The following is a 24,985-nucleotide window of genomic DNA, read 5'->3' as shown; positions in this document are numbered from 1 at the left end:
GCAAGCATACGTGAATGCAACATTACAACAGCTGGCTGATCAGATCACAGACACAGAACAACAACACCCGGACTCTGTTATAATAATTCTTAGTGACTTTAATAAAGCAAATCTCTCCCATGAACTGCCAGAATACAGACAGCATGGTACATGTCCTAACAAAGACAGTAATATACTGGACCACTGTTACACCACAATAAAGGATGCATTTCACGTTTTCCCACAGGCTGGTTCATCTTTTACTGACAGCTAAACCTGTAATAAGGACTGTAAAAAGATGGACTAATGAAGCAGAGCGGGATTTACTGCTTCAACTGCACTGATTGGAATGTTTTTGAGGCTGCAGCCACCATTCTGGATGAGCTCACAGACACAGTTACATCATGCATCACTTTCTTTGAGGGTATGTGCATTCCTACCAGGACTCATTTAACAACAATGGCAAACCGTGGTTCACTGCAAAACTCAGACAGCTCCATCAGGCCAAAGAAGATGCTAACAGGAATGGGGACAGTCTTCTATAAAAAGGCCAAAACACACTGGCTAAGAAGATCAGAGTGGCTAAGAGAAACTACTCTGAAAAGCTGAGAATCCAGTTTTCAGCCAATAAGTCTGCTTCACTGTGGAAAGGACTGAGAATCATCACCAATTATAAGACACCATCGCCCAGCACTGTGTTGAATCAACAACTGGCCCATTTGAATGAGTTCTATTGCAGGTTTCAAAAACACTGTCTTACACCCCACACCCATTCTGATCCTTTCTCCATGGATCCTTTGACACCTATAGCAACCTCCCTCTTCCCCCTTCTGCACTTCGGATCAGTGAAGACGATGTGCGTCAGGTCTTCCGGAAACAGAAGACAAAAAAAGCACCAGGTCCAGGTGGTTACACCAGCCTGTCTGAAATCCTGTGCTGACTGACTGGCCCCAATCTTCACACAAATTTACAACAGATCACTGGAGCTATGTGAAGTTTCTTCCTGCTTTAAATGCTCCATCATCATCTCCATCCCAAAGAAACCCAGAATCACAGGACTAAATGACTACAGAACTGTTGTTTAACATCTGTGGTCATGAAGTCATTTGAAAGAACTGATCTCAGAAGACTACAGCGGATAGTCCCAACTACTGAGTGAATTACTGGTACAACCCTCCCCACTCTCCAAGAACTGTACTCATCCAGAGTGAGTAAAAGGGCTGGCAAAATCATTCTGGACCCCTCACACCCAGGCCACTTCCTCTTTGAACTGTTACCGTCTGGTCAGTGCTACAGAGCACTGAGCACCAGAAGAGCAAAGCATAAAAACAGTTTCTTCCCTCAGGCAATCCATCTCATGAACAGTTAACTTTAAAATAAACATATAATACACAAAACTATTTATACATTTTATTTAGCACACCATACTCATTCACATTTCCTTGCATTTGTACATAACACCTGAACACACAAAATGCCATCTATTGTCTATTTTGTATAGTGTTTCATTAATAAAATTAGCTGTATATTGCAATTTCCTATTACTTATTCTATTTTTATTATCTGTGTGTTGTCACTGTGATTATGTCTGTGCTGTGGAAGCTTCTGTGACCATAACAAATTCCTCATATTTATAAACATACAGTATCTGTCAATAAATCTATTTCTTATTCTGACATTTTAAATTTGTGAGGCACTGTTCTACTGCTAAAGCACATGTAAGCAAGTCTAAGGCTAACTTACTATACTATGTTTTAGGATGGATATTACACAAATTATTTTGGTTTTTTAGATCATGAAATGCAACATGACACATTGCTGTATGTCATCTGATTCTACCACTTTGACAGGAGGGCAGGAAGTGAATCATCACACTCTAAACAGAAAGGAAAGCTATGACATTTGTTTCCCTCATCCTCATTGTTTTTCTGTGCTTTACTAGAGGTGAAGGTTGATTTTTTCATTTTTATCTGTGAGAGTTTTTAGAGGACATTTAGGTCTAGTGAAACCAACTTTGTATTCGTGGCTCACCTGCTTGTTTAATTTTGCTCTAGGCAGACAATGATCCAACTGAATAAGCCATAATAGAAAACAAACAAGCTGCATTTCTGAAAAATTTCTTAAAAAAAAAAAAAGACCTGTCTTGTCAAAGCTCATCTCCCTTCTGTGACTCAGATATGATATGGGAAAGGCACAGTATGAAATCATTTCTGCATCCTAAAAGTCCTTCAGGCACATAATTGTACCTTAAGTGCACAATATGTTCAAAATTGCATACTGTCACACAGTATCACACAATATCACATTAAAATATGTTACAGTTGTGTTATCTCCCTCTGTCCAATTGCCAACTAGGTAACATTATTCACATTTGACATTTTTTTTAATGATTTTAGCAAATAACTAAACTATTTTATAACCCAAGCTTATAAAGGTATATTATATATAAAATATTTAATTTAACAAAAAAGATAATGTTAATAAACAGTGCATATATATATTGAATTGTCAGTCTTTGCTATAAGTGTTTGAATTTGAATTGGAGATGTTCCAAGTTTCTTTCCATTACAGAATATTTAAGATTGTTTGTGTCAACTGTTTTATAAGGAAGGAGAGAGAGGCTGTTCTAATACAAGTGTGGCATCCCACACTCATAAAATTTAATTTGATATTGACTGTAGGAGTGAAGTTTTGTGAGAAATATGAACTTCTCAATTGTACAAATGGTGCCTTTGGATATATTCCATATGTGTTTCTGTCAAAACAGAACTATCTATCTTTATTATATGGCTCTCAAAATTGCAACCCTGCATCAGTCTGTCTGTATGTCTGCCTGTCTGTCTATCTCAACTGTTTTTGGAATGACATAGACCTAGTGATAAAAGCACCTACTGAATGACTAAGAGCTTTTTTCTCATTGCATGTCAAAGAGCCACATGTACAAAAACAGAATACTGGAATATCACATTTAGGGCCTGACTGCTGTTCTAAAGACCATGGCTAAATATCTAATAAATGTTTTTTAACAATAATGAAGCCATTTATTTCAATAATTTTTCATTTGATTTCACTTAGCTGTATGTTCTATTACTGGGCTAAAGTATCTGGGCTCTTTGGCCCAGATACAGAGTAACAATGTATAAAGACTTAAATACAATAAAAATACTAAGATTCAAGGTGCTTTGTCAAATACAGTGCAAACCTTTGACATTCCAGCAGTTGATCAGGAATCTTTAGGTTTTAGTAACCTGATAGATATGTTCCACTAACAATAGTGTAACATGTTATGTTGAATCAATGAGGCTTTAAACACTTACAATAACATCTGGATATTTATATATATATATATATATATATATATATATATATATATATATATATATATATATATATATATATATATATATGTGTGTGTGTGTGTGTGTGTGTGTGTAAGCTGTCGAACATTAATATGTCCTGACCATTTTGTCCACATGGAGACTTCAGGATTTACAGTAGATTTGTTTTCCTCCCTCATCAATATGCATCCAGACATCTTTTCCACAAGCATAGACACACAATCAACAACCACTGGACTTGACAGTACCATCATTCACTACAGGGATGCTAAGAATGAGACAGGAACATTTTCTGCTCCTTCTGACTAGGCAACAGACAAGGATGTGGTGGGTGAAGGCTAACTGATGAAGATCTGCCACTATTCTATTTATAATAATTAGCGCTCATAAGGTAGAAGCGTTGATGGAAGAGGCCTGCTGATGTCAAACTAATTTCACACTGCTGGATGACTTGACCCTGGACAAGCAGAGGCTTGTTTCCTATTGCAGTCTAGTAGTGTACGAAAGCAATATCCTCTAAAGCCCCAGAACATCTCCTAGAACAGGGATGAATATTTTCTGTATCTTTTGGCTCACCTCTCAAACTTGTGGTGTCTCTACTGTCCCTGGGGCTGAGACAGGAGACTATGGGGAAAGCAGGTGCATCTCAATTTGCTAAGGAGACCCTGAATCCCATTTTGTCATTAATCCATCCTACCAGAGCTCTATCTTGTGACATCTCAAGCTTTTTCACTATTTCCTGCTTAGGTGTACCAACCAAGTGTACTTGCCTACTCGACTAAATTGCCCTGGCAACAATACGCCAAGTGTTACCTAGTTGTCAAACTCTAGAGAACAATTTTAGTAATTAATCAGCACAAAATTCATTAGCGCTTATCTCTTTAATATTGATCTTACTGCATCTGTTTTAGACTCTCTGGTAATTGCAAACCAGCAATTAGATACAATTTGATAGTAAATGTATGCCATGAACAAGTGGTAATGTTTGAAATCAGTGATAGGCAACTATCTAGGCCTACTAACTGGGGAAAAATGTCAGGAAAGAAAAGAAAAATATATATTTATATGTTTTAAAAAAATATAATCCAAAGTAATATATAATATTATGTAATATAATATAATACATTTGGATTTAAACCTATGAAATATAAAAAATACAATTAAACATCTAATTGGGAAAAATCTCAGTAGAAGAAGTCCTATTCTTTAATGGGGTGGTTGATTGCGATTTCAGTTTTTTAACGTTAGTTAGTGTGTAATGTTGCTGTTTGAGCATAAACACTATCTGCAAAGTTACGAAACTGAAAGTTCAATGCAAACAAAGATATCGTTTTTTTTAAATTCTGGCAGTTTAATCAATGCCTACAGAAACGGCTGGTAGGGACTACAACAAGTGACTTCTCGGGTTTGTGACATAACAAATCCAGATAAACTCCACCCTCAGGAAAAGGCAGCAAAGGGGGTGAGGCCATGCTGCGCTGCTTTAGAGAAGAGGAAGAGAAAACTAGAGGTGCACGTAAAAATCTATTCATATAGGAATCGCGATTCTCTCTTCTAACAATTCTAATGGATTCACAAGTTTAAAAATCAATGTTCTAAAGCAGTGGTTCTCAATACTGTTCCTTGCGTCCCCTGCTCTGCACACACTCTCCTCTGCATCTCTCTCTCTCATATATATTCAGCTCAGCTCCAGCAAAGAACTGTTCCAATTATACACTTATTTTAACATAGCAATGAGAAGTGTTAAACATGGAAGCGTGTGCAGTTATCATACTGTATTATAGCTTTAATCAGGATAAAACTGTATATTAAAAGCTAACATAAGCAGTAGCATTTACAAATAACAGTGTATCTAAAAGTATGAGACAACAACAAACAAAAAACATAGGTCTACCATTAAAACCCGTGCTTGCACAGGTTCTGCATGATCCTCTTCAATAATATCCTCTGCTTCTCAGTCGGGCTCAAACTAATAAGCGATATTAACAATGCCGCTGAGGTGAGGGGCGGGACGTTTAGACATGCACTAGAGGTGGTTTAGCCAATCACAGCACACTGGGCTAGCTAACCAATCAGAGCCCATTGCCTATTTCTTAGGGAGGGGCTTCATAAAAGCTGGAAATGATCAGCTTGTTTCTCAGGGACAGAGCGGTGTGGAATAAAGGTAAATTATGTGAATATATATATATATATATATATATATATATATATATATTTTTTTTTTTTTTTTTTTTTTTTAACAAAGCATTAACACATGTTTGACTGCACCCCATAAACACAATCAAGCCTAGAAATAAGACAGTGAACCACCCCTTTAAAATAAATTAAAATTAAAGTTGAAACAGCACTATATTACACATTGTAAAAGAGGGAGTACAAATTTACTTATAAATGAAAGTATGTACGCCAACTTTTTTCTCCCACTTTACACAAAAGCAGTAAAAAGCTTACATGAATTTATTGGTGAGAAAAGATGGAATTGAATCAGGACAGAACACAGGCCAGAATCTCCCAGATAAGCACCAAAACTCAAAGTGCACATGTGCTAATTATCATATACCACAGTTTGGACTTTTAGTAAAGATAATACAAAAACCCTATTCCCACAGTAGCAATACTCACTTCCAGTAAAAGCTTACTCCACATATGACCTTTAAAGACCTAATCTTTTTGGGACTATCAGTAATACTGAACTCCTGCTGATGAGTAAATAGAGCAATTTTAACATTCCCAGAATTTGTCTATTACTGTCGCTAGCAGGCGCCGTGAAAAATGTACAGCACAAAACAATTCTTGGAGAATATGTCTACAACCTCTTAAAAGCTATACACTGCACAAATTGCTTTTCCTCATATAACCTCTGCTTCAGTTTTCTGCTTTGAGGTTAAGACCAAATGGCCATTAGCAGCAACTGATGTTGTCAGCATGTGTTGGATGCTTGATGACTCAGGGGCGGTTGATAATGAGCTCAATTGTGGTGTTTTTCGCCTCAGGTGGGGCAAAGGTGAGAAATGTGATGGTTATGCTAATTCAGGTCAAGATCCTGAGTCTGGTACTCAGTGAGGATTAAAGGGCCAGGCACCCTCAGGGACTCCAATCTCCACCCCTTCGTGTAAAACTGACTGGATTGTCAGAGTACGCCCAGACAGAGACAAGATGGAGCATCTTCGATGGGCGTGGGTGGCAATCAGACGACTGTAACAAGACCAGCAGACCACGCTCCATTCAGTCAGTCTGACAGAAATCACGTTGATCTCAAGTGTCGTTAGAGACCTCGCTTAAACAAATGGAGTCAATAGTCATTCTGGAGGCAGCGAAATCAATAGGCTCAAGACCGGCATTGAGGGATGTGCTCCAACCATGCCTTCAACATCAATCTGCCATCTGAAGCATACAAACCATTACCGCAAAGTGCTTTAAAGGAGACAAAGATTGAAAACAACTATATAGCACCTTCAGTTCACACTTTTTTACACTTCATTTCCTGTTAAATCCTGTTTAAAGTACATAAAGTGCACACTTGCATACCTCCATGGTAATTTAGGCTAGCATACTTGCTTTAACACTCCTTAAGTCACATTCATTTCAATTAATAGTAACCTATAGGCTTAACTTGTTAGCTTAGCGCAAGTAGCATGATTTTAATTACAAAATAAAGGTCACTCATATTATTGCAGTGGTGAGCACCATGGCATCTTTAGAGTATTGTTTATTGCTCTGTGCTAAAGTGTTCCCCTTGGAGCTTAAGGTCAAGTGTCTGCCTCCTAGTCAGGATGTCACCCAGCTCACATCGACCTACTGCTGCTGCTTGTGCAATGCCATCAGATCTGCCTGCAGAGGGAAAAACTCTAACAACTAATTTTTGCTAACAATTGCTTATCTTTGCTTGAAAAAGTTATGTCAAACAAATAAAGGTATGATGCGGAACAATTCTGGTATAAAGTCTACGTAAAATGAAAATTCTATTTTTTTTTCTCTCTAAATGCTTGTTTAGAACTTCTTGTGAACAGTTCATACGCGTGTATGTTTCATATTTAAAATGAATAAATAACCGAATTTTCAATCAATGTCTTAACTGGATCTTGACAAACTTCTCTCTGGTAATATATGCAGGACTTCTCCATTCATTTAGTCCACTTAAATCCACCACTGCAAGCTTGTGTTCATCTGCCTCCATTTTTGAGTGTCATTGCCACATTTCAAAATCCAATGAATAATCTGTGACACTCAGATGTACTAAAGGTTCCATTGAAGGAACAAACATCTGAAAAAAGAAATGCAATTTCAATGGATAATTTAAATAATAATAATGTATAAAACAATTCTTGCAAAAGAAGTTTTAATGGTTTCTCACAGTTGTGACTGATTCACTAACAACTGCTTCATTCGTTTGTGACTCAGGGTGCACTGTGCTGTCATATAAGTCATTAGTTATGGAATCGGACTTGTGCTGTATGCTTTTGATATACTAAAAGAACAAGCACATATAAGAATAACTCGCTGGGGGTTTAGACTTCGCTGGTCACACTGGTCTATTTCATGCAGTAGTTTCAGTAGCGATGTTGTGGCGCAGCTGATAAGTAGTGTGGGAAACTCTTTCAGTGTAGCCTATTTTAAAGGGGTCATATGATGCTTTTTTTAAAGATCATTATTTTGTGTATTTGGTGTAACAGAATATGCTGACATGCTTTAATGTTCAAAAAACACATTATTTTTCAAAAAAAGTCCCTCCTTCCGACAAGCGCAGTCTGCTCTGATTGAACTGTTGACCCAGTGCATTGTCAAAGTCCCTCCTTCCGACAAGCGCAGTCTGCTCTGATTGGCCAATTGACCCAGTGCATTGTGATTGACCGAACACTGCAAGCACTCGTCAGAAATGTAACGCCCCTTTACATAATCACGAGCTTCATCTTTTAAAATAAATGTAAAGACAGTTAATAATGTCCTTAGTCTCACCATCAGTTCAAGCCCGAAAGGAGAACAGAGTCGCGTGACAGACACAGTGATGATGCTTATGTGTTTGCAGTACACAAGCCACGGATGGTTAAGACAGCTGACTCCACTGTGTGACCCTCTCTCTCTCTCTCTCTCTCTCTCTCTCTCTCTCTCTCTCTCTCACACACACACACACACACACACACACACACTCACAACACGCAAAACTCCGCATTTAAACAGTCAATAGCAAATACTTAAACTAATAACAAAACATACTTACAGTAGCTGATTCAGAAGCGCCAGATTGTCTAGCAATGTCAGAATTACCTCTTCTCCTAGGTTCACGAAACAGTCGTCCATAAAATGCGTTGCTGTTCTGTTGTAAGTAATCTTAAAGATTCCTAAATGCATCTACTTTCAGAAGGCCAAATAAAGTGCTTTTGCTTTCAGCTAGAATCACAGCATCTCCCTGACATGGCTGCTTCAACACTAACTGCAGTTACTGAAACCATGCTTTCTTTCTTTGCGTGAACATTTGGGCAGCATTACGCAAATATTTCCACATTGTGACGTAGACATGTGGGGGCATGTTTGAATGAGCCGTTTTAAGGGGGCTTGGCAGAGTCTTAACTTTGATAAAGAATATCTCTTTGGTTTTGAGACTTTAGTCCATTCATTTAGTCCAGACTTTAGGGATCTTATCTATGCAAAATCAGCTTGTAACACTCCAAAGAGAAAGGAGACCTTGAAATCGCATCATATGACCCCTTTAAAATCACTGCACCTGGGTCCTTTTTATATGGAGACAGATTAGTCTCAAATATAATTCACGCAAAAAACACGATTCACACATGCGTAAACAATTTCACATGCATGAAACCTAATTCACATACACACAAAAAAAATTCACGTGCATGAAAAAAAATATATATATTCACAAGAAGCAATTCACATGCGCAAAATAAAATTATATATTCATAAAATACATTTCACAAATGCAAAACACAATTCGTAGATATACAACTGTGCACAAAAACCTTTGAATGTTTAAAATGTACGAGTGTCTGAATGTACAAATCGTCATTTACTACGAATCCACTCGGATTTGTGTGTGTGTGTTTTTGAGAGACTTTCCTGGCAGAGCTCTCTTCCCACGTGGGTCTGTCGTACTCTTTAGCCAATCAGATGCGAGCTTACCATTCAACCAATCATATCATAAACCACTGAGAGTGCATTCAAGGAGCACGATCCTTTTGCGCAATATGGATTAATTAGAACGGAAATTAAGCCTTTACATCAGTAATCCCTAGACAGTAAAAGAAATGGACACAGCGACCCAATTGGAACTCAATTGAGACAAATGAAGCCCATTTTTAGCGATTTTTAGAACTTCCGTTTCTGACGCGCAGACTCAAACTAAGCTTGATGACGTCAGCAACCTGTCTGACAGATGTAATTCTTCTAGTAGCTGTGCGTGCAAACTGCCATCGTTAATCTTGCAGAGACGGCGAGCTAGAGCGGGGAGTTCTTTGGAGTGAGTGAGCAGGAGTAAGTATTCTGATTAATTATTTTGTATAGTATTTTAAAATGTAACGCCAGGGCTTCTATGGGCTTCTCTCTTGACGTCTCCCCGATTGCCTGCGAGCTTCTGAATGCACTCTCGGTGGCTTACGATATGATTGGTTGAATGGTAAGCTCGCATCTGATTGGCTAAAGAGTACGACAGACCCACGTGGGAAGAGAGCTCTGCCAGGAAAGTCTCAAAAACACACACACACAAATCCGAGTGGATTCGTAGTAAATGACGATTTGTACATTCAGACACTCGTACATTTTAAACATTCAAAGGTTTTTGTGCACAGTTGTATATCTACGAATTGTGTTTTGCATTTGTGAAATGTATTTTATGAATATATAATTGTATTTTGCGCATGTGAATTGCTTTTTGTGAATATATATTTTTTTCACGCACGTGAATTTTTGTTTGTGTGTACGTGTATTAGGTTTCATGCATGTGAAATTGTCTACGCATGTGTGAATCGTGTTTTTTGCGTGAATTATATTTGAGACTAATCTGCTTCCATATTTTTACTCTAAGATCCCCTGCTGAGACATAACAATCGCCCCAGAATCGTAAAAAAAAAAAAAAAAAAATATATATATATATATATATATATATATATATATTTTATATATTTTATATTATATTATATTATTTAAGGAAGCAAGTGATTTCATTAATGGTTCTCCCACTCACATTTTTCCACTGATGTGTATGGAACACCTATTACTTTGATGACTCTGGTGCATATTCTCTTTCACTGAGTCAATTATAAATATGAATGCAGAACTGTATTGCTTCTGTCATAGCATGTTGTCAGCTGTTTTACAGGACCCATCGGCTTCCTTTTTTAGATAAAAGGCACAGATACACCGACTCCATTTTGAGGAGAACCAGGTGGACACTTGTATTAGCCAAAACTCTGGCAGTAGGCAGACATTTTTCCTCTCTCCTGAAGAGACAGAGGATCTTTTTGTGCTTTAATGCACTTTAATGGCTGCATTTGTGCCGGGCCTGAGAGAGAAAAAGAGAGAGAGAGGCCCTTTCATTACAATGCAGAGCAGCAGAGCCGAGGTGAGCAGGACTCCATCAGCAACATGTGGAGGAAGGAGCGGGGAGAGAGAAGAAAGACAGACAGCTAGATGTGGGGAGATTGAGGAGAGCGTGGCATTGCTACATAATGTGATCAGAAACAGTTCTTTTATAACCTCTCGTCACTTACATTTCATCAAACTCCTTTCTCTTATTTCATTTCGCTTTTATTACTTGTCTGCAGAGACTGTTTTTCGCCTTCACTGTGGATTGATGTAATATTTATACCTGTCACACACATGAGGCCAGAAAAATGAGAATATCTCCCCAGCAGAAGAGACGCAATGGGGCTACAATGTTCGGTGGCTGCTGTCAGCAAAACCTCAGCACAATGTGATTCCTGACCCTCTCTAAATCTCCTCATATCTTCAAACTGCCACTAGAATGAATGCAGCCAGATAGCAATCTCATTACTGACCTCTGTGCGGTGTGTAACAGCATACACACACACACAGTCTGGTTTTCATGTGTAATAGCTTTCCATTAAAACACACATGCACATTCATCCACACACAATCGCCACATGCAGAAATCGATTAGCTCGCAGGAAGTCTCTGCCCACGTACCCACTGCAAACCATGCTAAAGTCAGCACCTAGCGGCAGTGACACAATGATGATGACATTGCCATGGCAACATACTCCTCAGGTCTCCTGCAGCAGTGAAGTGAAAGCTTTGAATACCCTGGACAGTATTTTCAAGTGATAGAGACCTTTATCAGCTGGGTCGCACTATACTTTTCTTGCTGCTCTAGCACAGGAGAACAGGAGACTGATAGGTTACTCCAAAAAATTCAGTCAAACAGTGCAATTAAAAATATATTCAGGGTACACTACAAGTTAAATTCAGTCAACAGCATTCGTAGCTTAATGTTGATTAGCACACAAATTAATTTAATTTTAAAAAAGCAGAAACTGAGGTTAAACACTTCCCATTTGCAATGGAAGGGTTTAAAGGCAGAAATATGAAGCTTATTATTTTTCAAAAGAGCTTACATTAATTATTCTTTTTAAGCTTGAGTATTATTTGAGCTGTAAAACCATTGTTTTTGTGGTATTACAGGGTTTGTGCTATTATGACTACAAAGCTTTAAAATTGGACATAAATGTACATAGAAAAGGTTAGTAAGCATTTTTTTTTTTACACTAAAAGTCACAACATAGGCTCAGTGGAAAAACTAGCTTCTACCTACATTTTTGCAAAACGACAAAAGCGTATACATTCACTTCATTGAGATTTCCAGCTGAAATAAACACAAGAGGCAGTATAATGGCAACAATTTTTATTCCTTTTCATACAAATAATGATTACAGGAGAAGATTATCGATTAATAAAGACGTATAAAAAAGCAAATGCGATTTATGTCATTTTTGCTTTAATTAACACTACAAAAGATTTAGGTTTAGGGTAGGGTTTAGTGTACAGTAAGTACAGTATTATGATATTTCTCTCTTGCTCCACTCACTAGACATTTAATTTCCAAACTACTGTGTAAAATAATCAGTGAAGTAAAATTTTGCCAGATTCATGTTTGTCTATTTAAATAAATCTGAACATGCTTTTAGCACTGGATATTTAGCTTTGAAAGTGCCGCAAAATGTGGAAGAAGCAATGCAATATCATTTTGCAGATATGTCGTCACAGGCATGTTTTTTACAAAGAGCCTGGGTTGTAAAGTTATTTATTTATTTATTTGAGTGGTAAAAAAAAGGATTTCATAAATGCTACTGATTGAGCTTACCTTGTATTGAACCGGAATTTAAATAGACCACATAAGATTACATAAAGCTCTCATTATCCAGGTCAACATTTTATCCATCCTAACAAGACACACAGTAGAATGTCATCTGTTTTCTTTTCCCGACATCTTCCATCACAGGCACTTCATATTGGCACTATCCCTCTGGCTGTCGCATGGAGAGAAGTTAATTCAATTAAGAGACCTGAAAGAGTTTTTTTATGGTCCAAGCCCAGGGAGCTATTTATTGCATCTAACAAAAGCCAAGGAAGCCTCTGGACTGCATCTCCTATAATATTAAAAAACATGCTGACATTAAAACTCAACAAAGCAATCATCTCTCTCCAGAGACACTCTCCTGAGAAGCAGAGAGCCAGTAACACGGGCCCTGGCATTTAGAGTCCTCCACCGCTGCTGTGGCGTGAGCAGTGCTGAAGCATTTTTAATTAAATAAACTCAGGCTGGGTTGATATACTCAGTTTTGAAAAGTCACCTCATTAGTTTCAGCAGGAAGAGGCAGGACTGAGGTAGAGCCTGATTATAAACACTTTACGCAGCCTGGAATCAATTGAGATAAGATGGAAGAGCAGACGGTAGCTGTAAGGAAGTATTTTTAATGGTTGCCATACCTGTGTTCACTCTCTATTCACATTTTAACTGTATGAGTGCTATATATAGAGTCAATTTTGAGTAGTAAAAGAACTGACATGCTTCTAGGAATGAACAGTGCCTGACATGGATGGTGCCAGAAGGTTGGATGAAAGAGAAAAATGGTCAAAGGTCACTGGATTTGTGTCATAGTCGAAGGATATGCCAAAAGGAAGTGTAATGAAAAAATAGATGCAGGCAATCATGGAACCGGGTCATCGAGCGACAGGCCAAAAGAATGAGTAACATTACTTCAGACCGAAAGAGCACATTTCTGAGTCAAATATGAGAATACAGACCACCTGAAGCCTCAATGCAAATAAAAACAAAAAAAAAGTGTTTAAATAAAACAGGTTCAGTGCGGATCATCATATGAAGATGTCATCTACAAATGCAGTTTATCTTTCGTACGGTGCACACAGCCATGACACAAACTGCATACTCTAAACTGTGGTAAAGAGTACATTTTACAGTGTTTACATAGTTGTTTTGGTGTGGTACATGTGGCCAGGGGCGATTCTGGGATTTTAGCCTTAGGGACTTCTGAGGCCTTTACAAGACTTTTGAGTTGCACTGGTCTAGAATGATAAGATGCTTCTAGACTACAATGTGAGAAATTGTGGGTTGACTATATTTTGCTTTTTAAAAATAAACCATTCAAAAATAGAAATGTTTTGTTAGTGGGTGTAAATCGTTAACAAAGTACATTGAATAATATTAAAACTGAACATGTTTCACAATTGATGCTTTTTGCATAATTACTGATTAATATTATCTGAACTGAATCAACACCCAGCTGACTTGATCTGAATAATGATATCATTGTCTTGTTTCTTTACAGCACACATTTGAAGAGATTTACATAATTGATTCTGTTATTTTCCTGTTTATTACTGAAAAGCTGGTTTGAAACAATCTGTATTGTATAAAACACTATATAAATTCACATATCAAAGTTTGTGATTCAAGTGGAACTTAGAGCTGGCTGTTGATGAGTGACAGATGAGGGCAGAGTTTGCCCCGCCTCTGCTCCTCTAGAGAACATCGCTGCCCTTGGTCTGTCACTGAGGGGTGGATAATACAAAATATAATGAACTTTACAATTGTACAGTGACTGCTAGGGGGAGGATTCAGAGCAAAATAATCTCAGAAGGCACTTTTTTTTGTTCAGATTGTATAGTCGCAGATAGACAGTGAAGAATCACCTACTGTGGGCATGTCGCACTATACTCCATTTTTTAGCATCAATGTATACTGAATTCACAGTCTATGAAAATGTGTACACGAGGCTGTACACAGTGTAAATGCTATTTCTGACAAAAGGATATTTCAATAATGTGCTTAACCTTGTGTTTTAATGCCTCAGCCCCTTGTCTAACCTCCAATTTCACATCTCTTAACCTTCAACAGTGAGCTAAGTGCTTATCAGAGGACTTAACAATACCGTAAGTTCCCTTCACTGCCATTAAGCAATGATGAATATGAAAGTTCATGATCTGAGGTTCAGCATTTTAAATAGCCTTCTAAAGATTGGTGTGGTTTAATAGCTGTATGTTAATTTATGTTCTCTCCTGGGTAAAATGGGGGGGTGGCCGGAGGAGAAAAAGACAATTCAATTGAGCGATATATGTTGACATCATACAAAGCATTATTCAGTGGCCTTACAAAGTGTAGACACTTGCAACACACTTAATAATACATGGATAGGTATTAAAATGTCAAACCAAATTATATTAATTTACAAAAAGCTTAACAAGATATATTCGAGCAAAAAAATATATATTTTAAATTATATATTAAAAATACTGTTCAAAATAGAAGATTATTTGCTCCAAAAAGCCATCAAAAACAGACAGACAGACCGACCGATCGATAGATAGATAGAATTATTTTTCTCAGGGAAGTACTTTCACTTCCCTAAACATATCCATAAGACATGTCCTTATTCACAACCAAATCTCCTTGAATTACTTCCTGATGGCTGAAGACTTCTGACTCATCTCTTTACCTTGAGGCCTAGTGGGCAGTAATTATAAAGATAAAGACTGGATCTATACAGAATTCATTCTCTGATTAAATATTGAGGTCCTGATTCATACCACCAGTGTCTGAGAAGATCACTAACTCAGTCAGCTGACTAACAGCCTATCCCAGATGCCAACAGCTGGGGATTCTAATCACTGGCAGAGTGATGAACGACACTTGTGTGTTGGCAAATGGGGCCTTACAGCTGCCAAAAGAGGTGGGGAGACGGGAAGATTACATGAAGGAGTAGGGATAAGAGTGCGTCTTCCTCCTGGATCTACACTGAATAGCTGTTGGTGACAACACATGGTGTCGCATTTCAGCACAAAACCCAGATCATCCCGGGATCATCCACTGACATCCAAATGCTCAAATGAGACTTAAATCCAAGGCCTTTGAATAAAGAAGCTGTAAATTCTTGAGTACAGTGTATGCTGCTAGAGGACTGTAAAAAGATTGAGGCCTACAGAAACCTTGCAAACCTCCTTCCCTTGTCTGAGGAACTCTTGACAGTGGAGATCAATAGAAAAACAGTAAAGTAAAAGAGTTAAGGTCAGCCATGACTTCTGAAGACAATGTCTGACCTCCAGAGGTGGACAAATCAATGGAAGATTCATTGAGTGATGCTTAACCTTATATCAATGCAGTACAATCTGATTCAAAGGATTCAAAGCGTTTATTGTCATGTTGATGTGAATGTTTTGGTTGTGGAACATTTGGCCATTTTTTGGTATTTGAAGTAGTTCTATTGAGCTATCTCAACCTCCAGTTAGTTTGAATGACCCAAGGGTTTTCAAATTGGTACCTCAAAACCACCCAAAGAATTTGATCATATTTGTTTCATTCAAAAAAATTTGATTAAAAAAAGTATATATATATATATTTTTTTTTTAAACCATTCATAGAATTTGATCATATTTGTTTCATTCAGTTTTTTTAACAAAATCATGAAAATCACAAAATGTTCAGAAATCACAAGAAATCTTTTATATTGTGGAAAGTGTTACACAAACTTCTTAACTGAATTTAAAATGTTTTTTTGTTCCAAGTTTATGCATCTAACATTAATAATAACAAGCAGTAGCTGTCAACTAAACTTTACCTAAAACAAATTAAATATTTTCCAGATAATCTTTGCATAATGTAATTTAGGAAAATGACAACATAAAAGCAATTATAACAATTATAAATAATACAACTTAGGGAAAAATGGTCTTTAAAATAATATCACACAATATTTTTTCTGAAACTGCATAAATTTAATAATGTAATATATTTTATTTATTTTTGTTTATTGTCAGAAAATAAATAGATAATGGACAAAGTAAACCAATAAGTAAAAAAAAATAAAAAATAAATAAATAAACTGAGAATTAATCTTTTAAGAAAAAAGGTGTTGTATTGCTATATTAATGGTAGCCCAAAACTATTTAGCAATCTCCACCTGTTACTTAAAGGTACTCAACCAGTCCAAAACTGGTTCAAAGACTATAGAACAAGAATGTGTTCCTGAAAGCCAAGACTTCAGCAGTCATGGTGGAAAGACGCATGACTTGCACTAATGAATCAATACAACCTTTCATAAGGCCCAAGTCATTATAATTCTCTGAGTGATTCAAATCACTATGAAGGGAACTACAGGCTTATTTGTATTCTGTTTTTGTGCTGGAGGGGGGAGGAAGGCCAGCCGGCAGTTTGCACAATCAGGTTCCCAGCAGAGTGAAGGTGGTCTGGTCAGGAGAACCTAATTCTCTCTCTCACAAAGGCTCAGGGGGATCAGGCATGAGAAGTGTCATTACGGTGACAGAATCCAATGGAATGATTTGAAAAGAATGCGACTGAGGTTGAGAAGGAAATCTGTGAAATAAATGAGAGTTATTATTTCTGCTATAGCTGTGTATGGAAAGAAAGACAGAAAGAGAAAAAAAAAGAGATGGAAGGAGGCAGGCTGGTTAGCAAAGGCAAGAGGCAACTGCTTTAGCCCCAGGGTGATTGGACCTCTCTTTTCAGACAACTGAAAGCTGTGTCTATGCTTTTGATAATCACAGCATGGGAGAGTTAGTGCACACACATGCACAGGCATTCACGTCAGGATGATGTCGACAGAATGAATAACGTTACTGCTCAAAATGTGCTGCAAAATCACAAACTTTTACTTTATTATACTTTATTATATACATTTATTATTGACTTCATTATAGTCTATCAATTGATTTTCCTTCCTTTCTCTTTCTTCTGTGGAACACAGTATTTTGTTCATGCAATGGAAGTCAAAAAAAACTGTCATTGTATGGACAAAATCAGTTCTTTAAAATCTCTCTTTTTTTTTTTTTTTGTGGTCCACAGAAGAAAGTCATGCAGGTTTGGACAACATTGGAGTGAGAAAATGATGACAGAACTTTCATTTATGTGTGAACTATCCCTTTAAGCTTGCAGTTATCCATGAAGACCTAATATGCGCATTCATTGCCTTGGTCTTCAGTTTATAAAGTATAATTTCCTCAAATGTATTTTGAATTGCTCAACTGAAACCCTTGATTTTATTTTTTCTCAATTAAATCTGAAAACCAATTAGCTTGCATAGCATTGGTGTTTGAGTCCATCAAGTGCTTGACTCCTCTCACAATAAACTGTGCAATAATCATTTCCATCATTCGAGCCAAATTCACACTTACAGCTCAGACGGTCGGCTCTCAGCAGGAGTAGGAAGCAGGCTACCCCTCCTGCGATGTCCAAAAGAGACGTTCCGCCAGCTGCTGTTTTCCCATTTTCCAAAAGCGCAAAGAAATGTCCCTCCATCATTCATGGGAAACTTTGAAAGTGCCAGTTTCCCCATTAAAGAAGTGCCAAACTTCACATTTGAAGGCCAAGTTCCTCTTAGATGCCACCAAAACACAGTGGCAGGGTTTTACCCAGCTGTCAGCTGTAGAATGCCATCATATCATCGCTTTATTACAAATGTCAGACTCACTGCTGGAAACCCCCCACCCCCATTGATTAGAGGCTGGATAATTGGATTGTGGCTCTACCTCAGAAACACTGGCTGAGGGCATTAAGAGGGTGAAGACCATGAAAGGCAATATCAGGATGTGCGTATAGAAGAACCGGATGAGAAGAACAACAATAAAAGGTGAGGACATATACTTGAAGAAAACTCTGGTTAAGAACACTGCATTCTAAAGTATACCAAAAAAAAAAGTAATGAATAATTTAAAATAAATTAATGAATAAATTATTATAAAATAATACAGATTTAAATATTATGTGCTACTATTATATAAAAGATAAAAAGTAGTAAAATTGTATTTATTGTTTCTGCAGGTATGAGTTCAATAATAATATGGCATGTTTAAGTCACCCATTATTACTGTATTATTAGGAGTTGACAGTTATTTCAGTTTTAGTGTCTGGCATGCCGTTTTAACTCAAGATGCTTGAGGCTTCTTTGAAAAACCTGACAAAGCCTCAATCCCTCTCTTGTAGTTTGAGATATAAGTAGTATTAATAGGTTTTTTTTTTTTCAAGTCATTTGAAATATCCTAAGGCAGTGTTTAACAGCTGTAACTCCCATAAATGTTATGCAGAGGATGACCAGCCTGAAAGTAAGCTTACCTTGCTATCCGTCATCAATTATGAAAAGCCTCAATTCAGCAGAGATTTAGTGTCAAATCCGGGAAATGAATAATTGATAGGCTGTTTTTAAAATGTGACTCAGCTAAATTTAAAGAACCAGTGCCAACAAAAACAGTGATGATGAATCGTCTGGGACAACTTTACCTACCTCTAAAAAATTAATAACACCAGACATTACCTTTTCATCTTGTTAAAATTCAATTCCAATTTTTCTATTCTGCTTCAGAATTCGCCTCAATATAAGAAAAGTCTCAAGTGATGCAATAATCATGAATGTTTTATGTATTTTTAAATGTAAAATGTCTGAAATGCATGTTCTGATATGTTTAAATAGCTTCAGATCTTCACTCATCATTATAATTAGTCCCCTCTTTTTTCTTGAGAGTATATTTCTATATAAACTGACCCTGCATTAAAGATGTCACTGTGACCATTGTTCACAAAGAAAAGTAAAATCTCCCACAATGCACCACACTTCATCACAATGTCAAACCCATGACATACTGTAAGAAACTATTATATATATTATAAAAGACATCAGTTTTATCACGAAGGACCAGATTGCATTTTAACAGCAATGTCATGATGAAGGGCAGCTTTAGTACACAGTTCTGTGGAAACATTATATGGAGGTCTTCTGAGTGACACACTGTAACATTTCCATGAAAGGTATTTTCACAGCTCCTGTTCATAGTGACAGGAATTTATAAAGCTTGTGGTACATGCATCACAGACTTTTCTGTGGAAGCTTATTTACTACACAATTTAAAAGTAAACATTTATTTGACTCTCTTTTTTTTCTCTCTCTCTGAATTGTGATATATAAACTAAGATATGCATGATCGAATTGCGAAATGTAAACTTGCAATTTCAAAAAACAAACAAACAAAAAAGTCAGTTGTATGCAATGTTGCTTCTAAAGAATTTAAAAAAATATATATATTAAATAAAAAATTCTATTTTAAATTATTTTTTTTCTTTCTTTCTTTCTATCTTTCTTTCTTTCTTTTAATAATTCATAAAATACAGAAGATGCTTGAATCAAAACTATATCAACAAACCCAGAATTGTGTCAAAACTAAAAAAAAATATATATATTTTTAGATGTAACTCTATTCCATCAGTTCCATAAAAATATGTCTGGTATAATTGCTAGTAAATTCTTCTTTTTTCATTATAACATTTCATTATAACAACTTACAAATTTATGTAAAATAATGTAAAATAAAAAAAAGTTCAAAAAAGTTTTTTCACACCACCATGACTTCTTAAAAAGAGTCTGTGGCTGCCAATTCTATCTACTGTTGTTTGCTATTATTGTAGGCCTCTGACTGTACTCTTATTGGTTGTCTCTTCACAACATTGCTTATAACAGTTACTATAACTCTCACCAGAAACTCACAATCACTGCAATTAGCAGCAAGGGTAAATGCTGATCTCCATTAATGTGAAGAGCTATAAGAAACAGATGCACTATGAGTTTTAGCTAAGCATTAGAGAGTCTATTAAATCGGTTGAATCTTGGGCTTATTCTATGACAAAGTTGTTGTTGTTGTTGTTGTTTTATCTCTTGGCCTGTTAAAAAGTTCCAAGCTAGAACAGATTGTACAAGAGAGACAAGCTTTTCTGGATGCGTTTCATCTAATCACATAGCAGGAAGCTGACTTTGAGAAGATAAACATGTTTAAACAAATGATGTATACATGACAAGGTTCAGAATCATACATCCATAAGAAGCAGAATCGTCAGCACTCATACTGAACCATAACACATGCACACCTGTAATTAGGCTCTCTCACTGAGAATCTTCCAACAAACAAAAGAAAGGATGGCAAAGCATAACAAACAGAGAAGAGAAGCGCTTTTTGTGAGCAAGAAGAAGCATCAACAGCAGAGGGTGCAGTTAGTTAAATTGCTTTCCATTAGATGAAAGGGTCAACTACAACATGTCCCACTCTCCCTTTCACCTCTGAGACTCCATGTGGCTAAAAGGATGACTGTGCCGCTGAATTCATCCACACTCAGATGCAAAGGAGAACAAAAAGGTGAGATGCTTGCCAACCAGTGCAACAGTATCACAGACAATTAAATGAGAGGAAAGAGAGTCAGAAAAATGTCAGGCATGTTTACATTAACATATCTAAACAAGAGATGTTACCTAATGAGCATGAGTCAAGCAGCCATGTAATGCTACTTATGGGCTATTTTTATGTATTCTATTTTTTTTTTTTTTAATCAAAGCCCAGTATCATTAAATGTGAGATGATTTGCCCAATAAAAAATGCAAAATGTGATATTTAACATTATTCACTTAAACGTAATACGTGTACATGTCCTTTACACAACTGTGCCTCTGTAGTGTACAGCATTTTAGCTAATAAACCTACATCTAACACATTTTGTCAGTGTCATTTGCCTAGTCCAATTACTGTTGTGCTATTACCACCCATGCTAAGCAGCTGGTAAACAGACTTTTATTGAAAAGAGGTATTTGTGCATATTTTCTGTTGATCATGGCAGCAGTAATTCATTAAAACGATGATCAAATAATGGAGATAAACATCATGATGGGACATATATCCATGCACGGTGTGGTTGAGCACATTTTAATGATGCTATTTAGATCCTCCACAACCTGGTACTTAGAAGCAGCCTGTATAATGGAGAACTGTGCTACACAAATAGCACTGAGCACTAATTTTTAGGCTTTCTGCACTATTATCTATCCTTTAGTGAATCTTGTGCCAAAACAATGCAGACAGCGCATGCAAATAAACAACATACCATAACATAATCCCGACTTAGTGATTTCCCCCCTGTGTAAACTATCACACATTGTCTGAGTTTAGTTCCTGGTCTGTTTGAAACAATCTAGCAGATAAATCTATTATTGCTCCATTGTTAAGTTTAGTGAAACAGTTTGGCAAAAAAAAACAAAAACAAACAAACAAAACCTAGGAACAAATAAGAACAAGCATATAAAACTTTCTTATATGAGAGAGAGGGAGAAACAGAGAAAGATGCCAAAGTTAGATTAAGTGCTAGTTAACTCTGCAATTGTATAGAGCACAGTGAACCTGCTGATGCAAGGATGGCAGCGTTCCAAGGGCCTTGTACCTGTCCTCTTTTCTTGCAGGATAACAGAAAATGGCCCTGCTCCAAGAACTAACAGCAATAATTTGAGGAAATCACCGCATCATGGTATTATTTGATCATTCACTGATCTTAAATCAAATATTAGAGGCTGAGAAAATGCTGACCTCTGAATGCTACAGTATAAAAGTGTTGAATCCAGACAATTGCATAATGTCAGGCCGAGTGAGAATATAAAGTGGAGGACTGAGGCAAGACTTTGTTCTAATGATTAAAAGAGGCACCTAATTTAGCCATACTTACCCTTTAAGCTGCTTCAAAGGTTCAACCAAGTTATTTACATCATAATATGCATATTTTTTTTAAAAGCAAGTAAACAAATGCGGGCTATTCATGTCTTTTGTCTTATGCAAACATTATTTGACTCTCTGGAGGTAATGGCTCAAAGCAGAATGGTGTCAGACTAAATGAACATCATGAACAATGTCTCCAACCCACTCCAAGGCATGTTTGCTGAAATGAAGAGTGCATTCAGCAACAGAGTGATCCTTCCACGGTGTAACAGAGGGTGCCACTGAAGGTCATTTCTGCCTACTGCCATAAGACTCCATGATTTTTCCGCTGTGTGCATGAAACATTGACTTGTTTTGACTTCTCTGCCTACAACTGTTTGTCTCAACAAGTGCTTTACATTTACAACATTTAGTACCCACCAGTTCATGTGTATGATGTATTTTTGTATATGTTGCACTGCAGTCTATATACTGTATGTTCAGTATCTATCCACCTATCTACCCACCCACCCATCTATCTAATCTTTATACCCACTCACTGATCTATCTAACCTAATCTATGTAACCTATCTACAAACCAACTCACCGACTTTAGACACCTACAGTATATATTTATCTACCCAACCACCTCTCTACCCTATCTTTCTACCCACTCACCCACCAAATTTTATCTGACCTCTCTATCTGCTCAGCCACCTCTCTTATCTATCTATCTACCAAATTACCCACCAGTTTATGTAACATATCTATCTAACCACTCACCCACCACCTTTCTATGCTATCTATCTACTCACTCACCCACCAGTTTATCTAACCTATCTATCTACCCACCCACCTATCTAACCCATCTAACCACTCACCCACCAGTTTAGCTAACCTATCTATCTACCTACCACCTATCTATACTATCTATCTACTCACCCACCCACCAGTTTATCTAACCTATCTGTCTACCCACCTACCTATCTATACTATCTATCTACTCACTCAGTTTATCTTTACCCACCAGTTTATCTAACCTATCTATCAACCCAACATAGAGTATCTATACTATCTACTTTCTCACATACCTACTACTGAACTATCAACCAATTTACCTATCCACTGATGTATTTAATTTAATCTAGATGTCCACCCACTGATCCAGCCACCCAATTTCTCTTGTTCATTTCTAACTATCGTTTAGCTTGAATGGATAAGGCACATATTAGATTACAGGCATTTTTTTGTAATTGCTTCTCATATGAGGCTCACATTTAAAAGGGATGAGTCCAGAAATGTCCAGGAGTATGTTCTGAAAACAGATTTAAATAATCAAATGACATACCTTCCTGCACTGCTTGGAAAGGGTTGTTTCCATCTACAAACTCCACAGACACAGTGATCTTCTCTGTTTCCAGGATCTCGTTGTTAAGGTTGAGATCAGCCACAGCCATACGGAACACCTCATCATCCTTTTTGGCAGACTCATCAAAAATGGCCCCTAAAACACGAGGATTTGAGGAGATTTATCATGCGGTTGACAACAGAACACAGAAATAGAAATGTAAAATGAACTTAAGTGCTCTGTAGCACATTTATCCATTCCGGACCAAAACAAACTCACATGTGAGAGAAGCTCTCAAGATGTTATTTATCTAAATTTTATTTTATGTTATTTATATTTGTTTAGAGAACATGTATCTTGTGTTGTTAACTAACAAACACATCTAAGATGATGATGTAATGCAAACAACAGGATATATATATATATATATATATATATATATATATATATATATATATATATATATATATATATATATATATATATATATATATATATATATATATATATATATTTTGTTACAACAAATTATTAATGACTATGTACATACTGAAAAATAAAAAAATAGAAAAACCTAGCACAGCACAAACATCATCACTATATACAACATAAAATGAGTTCCAGACAGCAGCGCTGTGCCAAAAATCAATGTTTTATTATTATTACTCTGTCTGGCTTCATTCAGCACCTTACTTTATTAATTCAATAAATTAATCATAGATGAGGTAAAAGAATATGCCACCTTTTAGGTAAAGGGATATTTGTAGACTGACAATTATGTATAAATAAACACACAAAGATCTGTACATATGTGCACGTCAGGTACCTAAAAGCATAGGCAAAGTTTATATGTTTCTCTAAGCAATTTCATCTACACTTGTTTGTCTCTACAGATCCAGCTGCAACAGAAAACAGTGTTCTGGGGCCTAAAATTGAATCTTGTATATCTATGTACAAGGAAATTGAATCTTGTCGACCTGTATACATGAGAGCTACGTCAAAAAATTGTCAACCCTCAGCGGTACGTGGAAAGTAGGCTGAAGCAGATTATTTTCAAAGTACGTGGGGACAAATTGGTGCTCTTTCAATAAGTGCCACACAGGAGATGTGCCCATATCACATTAGAGTATGTGGTCAGCTGTGAACAGACCAAGTCAAGACACTACCTGCAGGGCCCTGGGATAACTGTCAGGCCCTTAACAAAAATAAATCTCAGAAAAAACATTCACTTTAACTCCAATCCTCTGCAAAACATCATAATGGATCTTTTATCTGAGGACAGAATAGAGTTGCCAAAGAAACAAAACTTAAGGTGGAAGCT

General features: G+C 36.8%; 1 protein-coding gene across 5 annotated transcripts in view; it reads right to left on the bottom strand.

The window, feature by feature from the left end:
* LOC109050830 (glutamate receptor ionotropic, delta-2-like) overlaps positions 1-24,985 on the bottom strand; it is a 367,305-nt gene that overhangs the window by 301,571 nt on the left and 40,749 nt on the right. For all 5 annotated transcript variants that reach the window (XR_006160661.1, XR_006160662.1, XM_042762408.1 and 2 more), the window contains exon 2: positions 23,665-23,820. Coding sequence is in view for 3 of the 5 variants with exons in the window: in XM_042762408.1 (XP_042618342.1) it covers positions 23,665-23,820 (156 nt within the window). In the remaining 2 variants the exon portion in view is untranslated. The remainder of the gene's footprint in view (positions 1-23,664; positions 23,821-24,985) is intronic.

The sequence above is a fragment of the Cyprinus carpio genome, chromosome A8 (genome assembly GCF_018340385.1).
Source record: "Cyprinus carpio isolate SPL01 chromosome A8, ASM1834038v1, whole genome shotgun sequence".
Classification (NCBI taxonomy): Eukaryota; Metazoa; Chordata; class Actinopteri; order Cypriniformes; family Cyprinidae; genus Cyprinus; species Cyprinus carpio.
The sequence above is the reverse complement of the archived record's forward strand: the minus strand, read 5'-3'. Positions and strand labels throughout refer to the sequence as shown.